The sequence below is a fragment of the Embiotoca jacksoni genome, unplaced genomic scaffold, assembly GCF_022577435.1.
Source record: "Embiotoca jacksoni isolate LCO1_2020_lvr unplaced genomic scaffold, fEmbJac1.0.p SCAF_26, whole genome shotgun sequence".
Lineage (NCBI taxonomy): Eukaryota > Metazoa > Chordata > Actinopteri > Embiotocidae > Embiotoca > Embiotoca jacksoni.
This window is the reverse complement of record NW_027185377.1, coordinates 6,174,736-6,186,827: the sequence shown is the minus strand read 5'-3', so window position 1 is coordinate 6,186,827 and position 12,092 is coordinate 6,174,736. Positions and strand designations below refer to the sequence as shown.

Sequence of the window (12,092 nt, the reverse complement as noted above, 5' to 3'; positions counted from 1 at the left end):
TCGGAAGGAATAGTCCTCGTGGCTCATCCAGGGCTCAGTTGCACTGAGCGGGGCAGATTACTTGGATTTCCCCTCTCCAGAGGTTATTTGAACTGACTTTCCCCCGTGCATTTGCAGACCGAGAGGTGAAATAGAGGAGAAGAGGAAGCAACTCACCTCAGACTGTGAATTACTGACGTACAGGATGTGATAGCCGAGATCCCCGGTTGTGCCCATGCGTGCCCGTCTTCCTTAATGGATTAGAAGCGAGCTGGAAAAGGAAGCTATGCCATGGTAGAAGTTGAGAGGACAGGCAGGCGGAGCAGGAGCTGCGGCGGCAGTAGTTGGAGTAGTTGTTGCACATCGGCGTCCTCTGATCCAGTGGTGGAGGTTCCTCTCAGCCCCAGACAGAGTCAACACTCCCCCCTTTCTCTTCACCTCCTCTCCACCCGCTCTCCTCTGTTCCCCCTCTTCTCCTTTTTCCGCGGGGCTGTCGGCTGGGGGCTCACACACGAGCAGGCACACATGCACATGCACACGCACACGCTGTGGCTGAACTCCGGACGCCTCAGCGACGGAGCCCACGCAGGCAGAATATCCCCATCGTGCTGCTGCAGCTCTGCTCTCTGGCTTTCTCCTCTTTTCTGTTTGTCTGTGTATAGAGAGAGAGAGAGAGAGAGAGAGAGAGACAGACAGAGAGCACTAGAGACAGAGAGGGAGAGAGAGAGGGAGAGAGAGAGGGAGATTAAGTGAGAGGGGGAGGGAGCATGAAAGAGACAGAGGGAGAGAGGGAGGAAGAGTGTGGTAGGAGGAGGAGGAGGTAAGGTTGCAGTGGATGAAAGTAGCGCTCTGGTTTTTGGCTACATCTGGCACGTTTATGCGCCATCCCTTTATCTCATCATCAGATTAAGCAGTTCTGTCGCTGACCTCACTTCCATGGAGACCATATTGCACATCTTTGCCTCAGATCATCAAAGCTTTACTCCCTGGAGCCAGGAGCAAAAGAATTCAACTCCAAACTTTGAGTGGATCTCGTTGACTTTTTTCACACAGCTCTGCAGCCTGGCGTGCGAGCGTGCGTCTCAAGAAAGACACCAACAGATGTGTTTCAGATTCTCCAGTTTGCACGCACACCTGTGTCCGTATTTCTTCTTTGTGTTGCTTGGCATCTCCGTGGCGTGATTGCTCGCCATGTATTGTCTACCTTTTATTCACCCTCTAGCGTATCAATTTCCCCAAGTCCTCCCAGCATTTCTCTGTGTGAGAAGAAGGTGCCCCTCTCAAGAGCACGTTTGCCTGATTTCCTCTCAGCTATTTGTCCATCTGCCATAGTCAGAAGTTAACACTGTTTGGGCAGGAGAAGAGCTGTTTTTCATCTGGGAGTGTGCATTTACCTCTGACCTAATTGGATTTGCGTCGCACTATTGTTGTATTTAATGAGCTAAATGAGGAGAGAGGGAAGTAACACACTCACTGAAACCCTGATCATGTAAAAGTGTAGCTGTGTATGCATGGATGGATGGATGGATGTTGTTGGAGCCAAAGTGAACCCTTATTCTCCAACAGGAAAAACCCAAGTTCTGCTTTAAGCCTCAGGTACCATGGTAATGAGCTGCAGCTCTCCAGACAGCAGCAGCTGCTGTGTAGTGTGTGTGCGATATTGTATGTGAACGTTTTCATATATATTATATTTACCAGTGCAGACCAGAAGCAGATAAACAATGCACAGTTTCCCGTAACACAAATGCTAAAGACAAGGGTACCGAGTTTTGATACTTTTATGGCACCAACTGAACTGCTTCGGTACTATCTACTATTGAAAAATGCCTTGTCATTGAGTACAAAATTTCAATACTTACCATAACTTTTGTTACGTATACGCAGGAGTCAGTGAGTCACAGCATTTACTATAAGTAGCCTCTTTTGGGGCAGGCGGCCCATGTAGATATAATGACTTAAATGAGCTAAGCTTACATTAGAACATCTTATTTCTCTTTTCAAACAATTATTTTGTCCGTATGGCATTTGAGGCATTTATGGAACATCGGTAAGTTGTAGCCCGTAGCGATAACTTGCATGTGAGGCGTTTTGGGAACATCTTTTAATTGTAGCTGCAGAAAAATAACCTGGGTGCCCCTCCCCTCCTCTAAACTGCATGAAAACTACAGATTTGTACCATTTTGACTCAAAGTCATTTTATTTTTCTTAAAAGTTCAGTTGGTATTGACAAAAGTTTCTGGTACAGAATTTATTTTAACAATACCCAGCCCTCATAAAGACTAACAGCACCGTTCACCATTGAGAAGTCAAGATGTATTGTTTGTTACGCAGGCCTAGAATTCAATGACTTGGGGCTGAAAGGGTCCACTGACATTTTTTATAAAATGTAAAACCCATTCATCAAATTTATATAAGCTTTTGCAACTTTTTTTTAATAATATCTTTTTAATGTCAGAAAAAAATTAATTCAATAATTTGAAAATTCATCTTTTTTTTGGTCAAATCAAGTTCTCATAAAACAGCCGACCTATCTTTCCTCATCGTAAACCACGTTCCTCTTAATGTGACAATTCTCATTATTACATGTCGTTGATAAACATTAAGTCTATTTCCCTGTCGATACTAAATTGTTATTAGGAACATTTTCCTCTGCTGGATCACTCCCTATTACCAGATAATTTTTTGCCATTAAATTCTTCTCTCATCATCATTAAATCCAAGTTGTTGTTATGAGTTATTTTTCTTGCTATTTATGTGGTAAGCAGTTTTCAACGGGTGTTATACACATTTGTGATACAGGATGGTTCCCCATCTTGGTGACCTTTAACAACTGAACTGTGAGAATGAAGTTAAGCTACATATATGTGATGGAAACTACAAATTAGGAGGAAAACATTTTCCATATCCTGGAACACCTGCAATTATTGCCCTTGATATGTATATGACTGAGGGAATACGTGACACCTCTGACGTCTGATTATAACTGACAGCTGTGGAAAATTCAAAATCCAGCTGTGGAGGTGGGTGCCAAAAGATCTGCAGAGAATTAAAAGGGAGAAGTGACTGAAATTTTAGCTGAGTCTTGTATTCAGTTCACGTGTATCCTTATTAGATCTCCTTCCTTTGTTTATCTCTGTCTCACTGCATCACAGCTCTTTCAGCCAAGTCCTTGATGACACATAATAGAAATTTTGCTCTTCTGCGTTCACCCCCTCGCCTCATTTCACTTTCCTGCAACATGACATAAAACATCCTCGCTTTCTGACTGACTGCACCTTCCAGGTGCTGAACACTGCACTCACAACAAAATTTTATGAGACCCGGCTTCTTGTTTTGGAGTGACAGCAACACATCTGCTTCACAACCTTGTTATTGCTCTGCCAAGCAGCGACAAGCTGCAGGTTTGACATGGGAGAAAGCTGAATAATATTTGTAAAGATTTGACCTTGGAACATGTCGGTGCTCGGGAAGTGTTGTAGATTTGAACCGAGGGTAATGGCATTTGTTTAATGACTAGAGCTCCTCTGGGAGGTGATATCTACAGTACTCGGGGATGGAACAGGCTCTGCCGTTTTCTTTTATTGGAATCTGCTCAGAGATCTGCCTGTGTAAGCAAACTGTTTCTCAGATGGATAAACCAGTGACAGTGGACAAGTCACTGGAGTGTCTCTGCTCTCCTATTGATTTCATTACCTCAAAGCCGGGCCCTCAGGGGACTCTTATTTAATGACCTTGTCCCTCACATGTACTATAGAGGCAGCACTGTGGTCAAAGAAGGACTCTAACCACGCTTGTTTTCAGTTTTTGCTGCCTGCATTTTGGGATTGTAAATTGATCTATGGATTCTGTGGTTTGTAATTTGCCTACAGAGTTGCTACTGGTTGTGACTGCGCTATCATTGTCTTCAATATGTGCATTTTTCTGTTTTCTTTTTAATGAGTGTATTTTCAATTTGTGCATTGAGGGGGAAAAAAAGTTTCCGGGTTGCACATACTGATGTCACTGATTCAGTTTATAGAAGCATCTCTACTCTCCAGAAAAGAAAGGCACAAAATCTTACAATAGCTTCTCTACAATACAGTCCAATAAATGTGAAATATTGCCATCAAAACAAGTGGATGAGGCTCAGGTGTGGAAGCTGCCATATCACAAAGGAGAAGATGTTAAACAGATTTGTGTCATACATCTTGATGTTGTATCTGCTTTGGCTTCTGCTAAATATCATACTGTCACTCAGAGTTGCATTCCACCTCTCCATGAGAAAACAGCCAAAATGGAAATAAATGAAGGCATACAGATCAGAAGAGATGTGATAAAGCACAAATGTCAACATAGATTGGAAGCAACAGTGAAATGCAATGATGTATCGGGGTTACTGTTGCTCGATTGATTATGTAATATTATCACATCTTTTTTCAATGTATTCACATGGAAATATTTCCAATTTGCAGAAGTTTTTTTTTCTTTTTTTTTTTTCAACATTTTAATGGGAAACATACCTTTGTTGAGACTCACCACAGATTCAAATGGCACTGGAATCTTTTTGTCTGAAATGAACTAATTAGTCTGAACTGTTGTTGATTCCCACATTACATATATACGCAGCTTTAGTTCAGTAAAGTAGTCACCGTTCAACTTCATGTCCGATCTGTCGTCCGAGACCGTGAGTGCATCCGTCCGCACAGCGTGCATGAGACTGTTGAGCGTTGTATCTGTATGGAGCCAAATTACTGGAGAAGAGAGCTGTCCATTTATTGTGCCTTAGATCTTTCGTACAAAAGAAAGGGAAAGTTTTGCGCTGTTTGCTGCTGCTGCTGCTGCTGTTGCTGTGCAGGAGCCCTGCCCCAGCAAGTCTCTGGCTGAGAAAGCAAAGCTGAGAATGTGCTTCACAGATACGTCAGCGAGAGCGTGTACCCATCTGCTGCAGTCTTTTGGTCTTTTCATCAGATGTGTGAACAAAGTCTGTCTAAAAACAGCATCTAGAGAGCGGAGTGACTCAAAAGAACCACCAGAGGGATGTTATGCACACATTTACCAAACATGCTTGTCATGCACGTCACACGAGGGGGGATTATGTCAAAGTGTGATGTTATTAAGTTGATAGAAATATAAAGGCAGGCTACCTGTCGTGAGTTTGACCACCAATAGCTAATTCAAATCGTTGACCGTCTCCAACCACAATATTCAAAGCAGGGTTTGACCTTTCATGACAAACAGCCGGGGCTATCTGGACAGCATGCTGTGGCTTCAGGACATCACAACATATCATTGTGACCTGCACAATCCCCCTCCTGCTGCAGTTCATCCAACCAATCTGCCACCGTAACGAGGCAACGGTCGGTAAGATCTGCTTCCTCTCTTGTGAATGATGTATGCTTGGCATTGGACAAGCAGTTTTCTAGTTAAAGAAAAGAGTGGCCTTCACTCAAAGGGGTTTCCATTATAAATGAAGGTGTCTGCTCAAGGAAGTATGATGCTTTGATGTATTAGAGTGTGAAAGCGCTTCCTCGAGCTTGTCTAAGTCGGATGCTGTCTGAATGAATGGCATGATAGGTCACTTTCATGGCTGGCTGCCCAGGTTCTCTGTGCTTATTATTTATCCTTATGTATTCTGAAGTGTTTATCTGGATGTCACCATGCATTACGCCGCCTGCTGCTAAAACAACAGAATGAAGCGTGAATGGTTTCAGCTGGCCCCTAACAGGTCCTTAACTGGTTTCCTTTGGCTGACCCTCCCTCCTGCCACCTTGTTGGTCTGATGTTGGAGCCAAGTGGGCTGGTTGAAACGTGCAGCAGTGGCCAAGTATATTGTATGTGTCAGCTCGGCCTGCTTTTGACAGGCCGGTATGAAAAGTGCTCAAGTGCTGCTGCTGCCTTTCTAGCCTCTTTGCTCTTTGTCTGTGCTTTATGTGTGTGTGTGTGTGTGTGTGTGTGTGTGTGTGTGTGTGTGTGTGTGTGTGTGACAGTGGTGTATAAGGAAAAAAACAAAGTAGACAGATGGATTTTCCTTTGTGGTAAATATGAATAAGAGTAATTTTAAAGCAACTGTAAAAAGTAATTTAGAGTTATATTAAACAGAAACACATTTAACTGTCTTAAAATAAAGTATTATTGTTTTAATTCATAATAGTTTTGTCATAGGACCAAATACTTTTGTATCTTGGTTTATTGTTTGCAAAGTTATGCTGTTGAAATAATTGAAAATTACTTGTTAAGGTTTTGTTTTGTCAAGAGATACATTTGCCAAATCATATATAATAATTAAATGACAAGTATGGCCAAGAGTGATTTCTGGTATGGGTATCGCTTCATAGAATAATTATAATAAAAGAGCAGATACAGGTCCGTTTTCCAACAGATCCACAGCAGCAGAGGAGACTGGTTTCTGGACGTTTTAAAGGTGGCTGGAGCACAGCTAATTTGGTCTCTTTTACCAATTTTCTTTCGAAGATCTTTGGAATTGTTCGCAGAAAATCACCTCAGTGCAAATCTTTGAATCTCATCGTCAACAATGTTTCATGTTTTCTCCGAGTGAGGAGACTAATTTAAAATAATTTAAACTGGAGTCTTGTTGTGTGCTTTTTGTTGAATGCTTCTCTCTTTCTTAGGATTTCCTTTTTCTTCATAACCAAAGCCTCCTCCACTCCTCACTTGCGTTTGCATAGGAGCAGTGTCTTCATCCTGCTCAGATTAAATGGCACAGTGCCCATGTGAGTTTTTTTTCAATGTGCTTGTGTAATTTCCATCATAATGAGCCAGCAAATTCACATTGCATCAGGCTTGGAGCTAATAGAGAGAAGGAAGAAATCATTTTGATCCCTGTTGGTCATCAAATGCTCTTCCTTCGTCTTTTTCTCTGCTCTGGTGTGAGTTTCCTCTCCTCCAGGGACGTCTTGAGGCTCAGGGTACAGCTCTCCATGGGCCGACATGCCATTTCCCCACTGCCTTAATTAAAGGCTTAAAACAATGCTCTGTTAATGGGGCGACCCTTCACTGCAAGAGCAAACATCAATTTTTTGATTCTTTGCTGTCAGGCACCAAAGTGAGATGAATTATCAGAGAGATGCAAGCCAGAGAGCAGCTTGTGATGGATCTGGCCCTGCCCTCTAATTACCGCTTTTTCATTTCCGCTAAGATTCTGTTTCATTTGTCCTCAAGCACAAGATGGATAAGGAGGCAGGGTTTGGGGGAATCAGTAATATATATCTGGTAAAGTTTTTGTTTATTTTTCATTTACCTTGAGAAATTGTTTCAGTAGAAGTATGAGCTTCAGGACAGTTCAATTGGTGGCCATTAGATGACTGTTTCTGTGAGCATCTTGAGCTTATTTGTCTTGTCCCTCAGGTGCTTCGTCCCCAGTGGCAGCTCAATGATCAATCTAACAGTTGTTGTTTTTTTTGGTTTTTTTGCTTTACTTTTGACCTTTGTATTTGAGGTCATGAACTGTGTTTTTTTGCTGCTCCCTCAAATCCTCAATAAACTACTTTATTATGTATTGAAAATTAGGATGTCTCAATAGCAGAAATTTGGTAGTTGGTACCACTGAAATTTCCTGACTCTCAATCTACCTGATCTATATATTTCCAAATTAACTATTTATTTTGAAAAACATATCATATTTTGACAGAGTGAAGAATGACGATGGTATAGCCTGTGAGCAACACTCATCTCACTTTAAAATCTATCGCTGTGTTAGCTTAAGCAAGATAGCATTAGCAAAAGATTTACAGCAGGTACAGTTGTCACAATCAATAATGGTAACATTTCCAGATGTGAACATTTTGACAAAATGTTGATATAAAGTTAAAAACTCAAACTTGCTCACCTTGCGTACAGTTTAGGATGCCAATTTATCAATTGTTCATGTAAGCTTGATGTGTTTACCTCTTTCATTCCAAATGCTCTGCGTTACTGTTTGCACACTGGATTAGGTTGTTTGTAGCTTGTTCCTGAGCACTCGACTCAAACGCCAAATATCCCCAGACAGGTTTTTGTTTTTTCCCCACAAGTCTCAGCAGTTGTGCTGCCACCGTTGCACAAGCAACGGTGGCAGCACAACTGCTGAGACGTGGTACTTTAGGTAAAATTTAGGTACTTTAGGTAAAATTGAAAAACAACTTATCACTGAGGTACCTGTTCTTGAGAGATTCCTCGTCCATGTATTTTAACAACTTGGGCACTTGCTCATCATCGCTTTGCATCATTGCGCAATCAACTGTTTTATTACTGTAGTTTCTTTCGTCTGTCCTTAAAGCAGCAGACGAGCTGGAGTATGAGATTTCAAGCAAAAAGTCTTTGTACATGCTCACGACACTGCAAAAGTACAACTCATTTCATTTCTCGTTTTCTGATAATGATAAGGGTCCAAGACTCACGGTAGTTTTAAAAAAATTTTACCGAGCGAACAGTTTATTTTCTGGCATACAGTGATCATTAGAGCGTCAGTAGTAGTCCTAGATGTTTTGTCTTGTTGATTTATCGAGTGTGCAGTGTCTAATAGCAGGATTTTCATAACTAATGAAGGAACTCTTTTTATAGTGGGATTTAATTCAAATAAATTCAGCGTTCAAGTCAGAAAACAAACAAGTCACAACGTACAGGATGCATCACTCAATTAAATTAACCTCGTACATAAACGCAATTAAAGGAGCCTTTTATTATTTTCTGTTGGGCAGGTAGCTGATGGAGTATTTTGTGGTCTTCCCCCCTCTTCATCATTCCTCGTGGCTCTCCTCAGTGTGTGACATACCTCCACCGCCCACACCGAAATCAGAACTGATAGGCCTGCTCTTCAGACTGTTTTATTTGACTTCCCAGCCATCCTTTTTCTCTCCTGTGTCAAATAAGAGTTGTCATGGTAACAGTCCTGGGTTCCTCCCAGTGACTAAATTGTGAAGATGAGCTCCGAGACGAGTGGCTGGACTTTCACCCCAAACACAGCTTGTCACTCTGGTGGACCTATAGAGTCCGCCGTATGACAGCGAAAGCTATCGCACTGCGTTACTTCGCAACCATCAGCTCCGAGCTGGAGACCTGAGAGAGGAGCACACCTGAACCATTTACCATTCGCCGTGATGCCTCGCTTCTCTTTTTCTCCCATTACGTCGTAACAGCTGGTGTGGCATGTGTTCCTGTTTCACATTTAGATCTTAATTGCTGCACAGTGGAAGGTCTGAATTCCTTCTCGGGGGAGAGTTTCTCTTTGTATGTCTCATTCTAAAACTACAGCAAGCCAGGAGTGTGGTTTCATGAAATCTCACCTGCATTTGATTTGCCATTAGGATTTGTCCACTGATCCGAGCGACTCCAGCTGCAATCACATTTGTTTAGAAGCTTACGATTCATTCATGAGCAACACGTTACAGGAATAAAAATCAATAGTAACATTGGCAGTTGCGCAGCCGCGTTGTTGGCAGTCTTGATTGAATGTTGGGAGTAGGCTTAAGGGGCTTATGCTACTGTATGCAGCCTTGGAGCCTTGTGGCAAGTCCCACACAGAGGCTTACAGCATGTTAAGTTTGCTGAAGGCTCTTTATCTTGGGGATTCATTCACAGCTGAAGAGATAGAAAGAATGAACAAACGCGGGATACCCTTCAGTTGGTGTGGCCTCCCTTGTCTTCATGGTAAGGGTGGTTGCTACAGCAGGCGCCATTGACTTCTAAAGACTGCCGCCTGCTTTGAAGCCCTTGCTCCTTTTATTAATAAAGTGACTGCCAAGTGTTTGAACGGCGCTGCGTTTGCCGAACTGTATCTTCTCACCAAGACTGAGCCACCTCAAACTGTGCACCAGAGGTTATCTATATCCTTGTGATTAAGAAACGACGACCTTTGATCTTCGATTGGAAGAGTAAGAAGTGTGAGAAAACCGTTTTCTTTACAGACTTTATACACACTTGTCTCTTTGGTACTTTCTAATCAGGCTGTGTCTAAGTTTGTCCTTCATTTTTAAGGATGAAAAACCTAGTGTAACCAAGGCCTTAATGCCCTCACAGATAAAAGAGGCTTGCCCTCTGAGCCTCAGAAAAACAGTTCTATTATAATATAACATGAGTCACACTGGTTTCTGTGAAGCATTAAAAAAACAAAACATCAAAGCTGTGTATTTTTGACTGCATTGGCAACCATAGCGAATATTATAGGATGACTTCATTGTTCTGTACCATTCACTGGTTATTTCTTTGTGATGTGAATTTTTATATTGAAAAACATTTTTTCGCTACTTAAAGATGTATGTTATGTTTGAAGGTCAGTAGTCTCAATCCAGCAATATGATGCTGACTTCAGTAGGTTTTGGAGAGCGGAGGAGACAGACAATCACCTGTAATGCTTATGCATCTCAACGCTTATCAGACCTTTGATTTATTCATCTGGATGTGCTTTCATGGTTTCTTTTCAAAGCCATTTTAATTACTCTCTCTTATCTTCGGAGCATTATCCCTGATTAGGTAGTTGAGGTAAAACTGAGTGGAAGCAGCAATGAAAGCATAGCAGTAAATGAATACACCATACTGCTATTCTTCAAAGGCATTTCATATAATGTATTGTTTAGATTTGTTGTTAAGAAGTTCTTACCTCATTTGTGAGTTAATAGCAATCATCTCTTTGTCATCTGCATCTTTATGCTTTTCTTTTGTCCTTTTATTAGTATCATGGTAGCTGATTATCATGATTACCTGCATAAATCTTTTGAGTTATTCATCTATTCCTGCTAATTTTGCGTGCAGTCTGTCAAACTTAAACATGGGAACTCCATTGAGTCACTCTAACGCTCAGGAAGGGCCCCTCCAAAATATGGCCTTGCATTTGCAGTTGTTTTTTTCTCCAGTATGTATCAGGCTTTGTCCACACGCATCAAAGGAATGACAATTGACTGGCGGCGGCTACCTCTTTTCACCCACATTGGCTCTCCCTTATCTCCTCTCCGCCAGCACATGTACGCTGTGCTAACCAGCGTCAGGATGGTGCACTGCAAAGTAAAGACAGCACTTTGGGGACCTCACAGGCATTATAATCAGCAGAGACAAAGAGCTGGGGAGTGGAGGGCAGTAGGTTAATGAGATCACTCACCGTGTGAGGATGCCCCACCTTTCAAACCTGGGAGGCCAAGCCGGCTTCAGCCCACAGATCCAATCAACTCAGCTAGTCAGCAGCCATCAAAATCACACGCACAGAGTCAGTCCATCAATTTGAACCTGATTGTACACTAAATGCACTTCTTTGTCTTCTCCAGGGGAGCTTCGTGGCCAGCATGACTGCCACACTGAGGCAGATGGACGACTATCATTACGCTCATCTGATCAGCACCTTTGGCAAGATAAGGAGTGATGTGGTGGTGAGTACACCTTATCAGTGCGTCCACGTCTGCTAGATGAGGCACTTCAGGCTACATTAACATGCACTGATGCAGAATACTCCCCCAATAGTTTAGTATCATTTTGTTCTGAATTTCTAAGAAATCAAAAGTCAGATTAGATCTGTTTTTCAACTAAATATATTTTTCCACCACAGTAAAGTATGAAATTGAATTTCTCTGTCCTTGCTCCTGGGCTGCTACATGTACAGCATGCCTTCATTGATAGTAGCTCCCCGAGGGAAAAGAGATCACTTGTTGCTGCGTACAAGTTGGAGAGGAGGGATAAATCTCAGAGGTTATGGATTTCAGCTCTGAATAATTCTGCCCTCAATGCGCCATTTCTCTACTATCTGCTGGCAGATTAGCATTATGTTACTCTGCTCTAAAAAGAAGGAAAATCCCACTATTTACTTTCACCTCAATAAGTGACTTTTGAGCGTGATAGGAAGGATTTCAGGTAAGGCTTTATAAAATGGTAGTAGAGGGATATTATGGCCTAACATGCATTTGAAGATAAAAAAAAAAATTGTGATTGAGCTGACATCCTGCTAAAAAGCATTATTTATTTATCTACATGTCTTTTTTTAAGGCATACGGTCAATATTTTTAGGTGGCTGTTAAAAGAAATCAAAACTTTGTGACTTTCACAGTCGTGCAAAGGATCTGTTTGAATCTTAGTGTGTAGTTCCTGTAGCCAGATAAGCAGTCAGTGTGATGAATCAGGATCTCTCCACAGATTGTTTTGTTCCTGAAGCTGGT

The 12,092-nt window shown here is 41.9% G+C and overlaps 2 protein-coding genes across 3 annotated transcripts in view; one reads left to right on the top strand and one right to left on the bottom strand.

The window, feature by feature from the left end:
- LOC138204831 (inhibitory synaptic factor 2A) overlaps window positions 1-592 on the bottom strand; it is a 30,266-nt gene extending 29,674 nt beyond the window's left edge. The window contains exon 1 of the mRNA XM_069160371.1: window positions 157-592. The gene's annotated coding sequence lies outside the window, so the exon portion shown is untranslated. The remainder of the gene's footprint in view (window positions 1-156) is intronic.
- The window catches only part of dock1 (dedicator of cytokinesis 1), a 174,254-nt gene that overhangs the window by 104,694 nt on the left and 57,468 nt on the right, over window positions 1-12,092 (top strand). For both annotated transcript variants that reach the window (XM_069160370.1, XM_069160369.1), the window contains exon 28: window positions 11,211-11,312. In XM_069160370.1, the coding sequence (XP_069016471.1) occupies window positions 11,211-11,312 (102 nt within the window). The remainder of the gene's footprint in view (window positions 1-11,210; window positions 11,313-12,092) is intronic.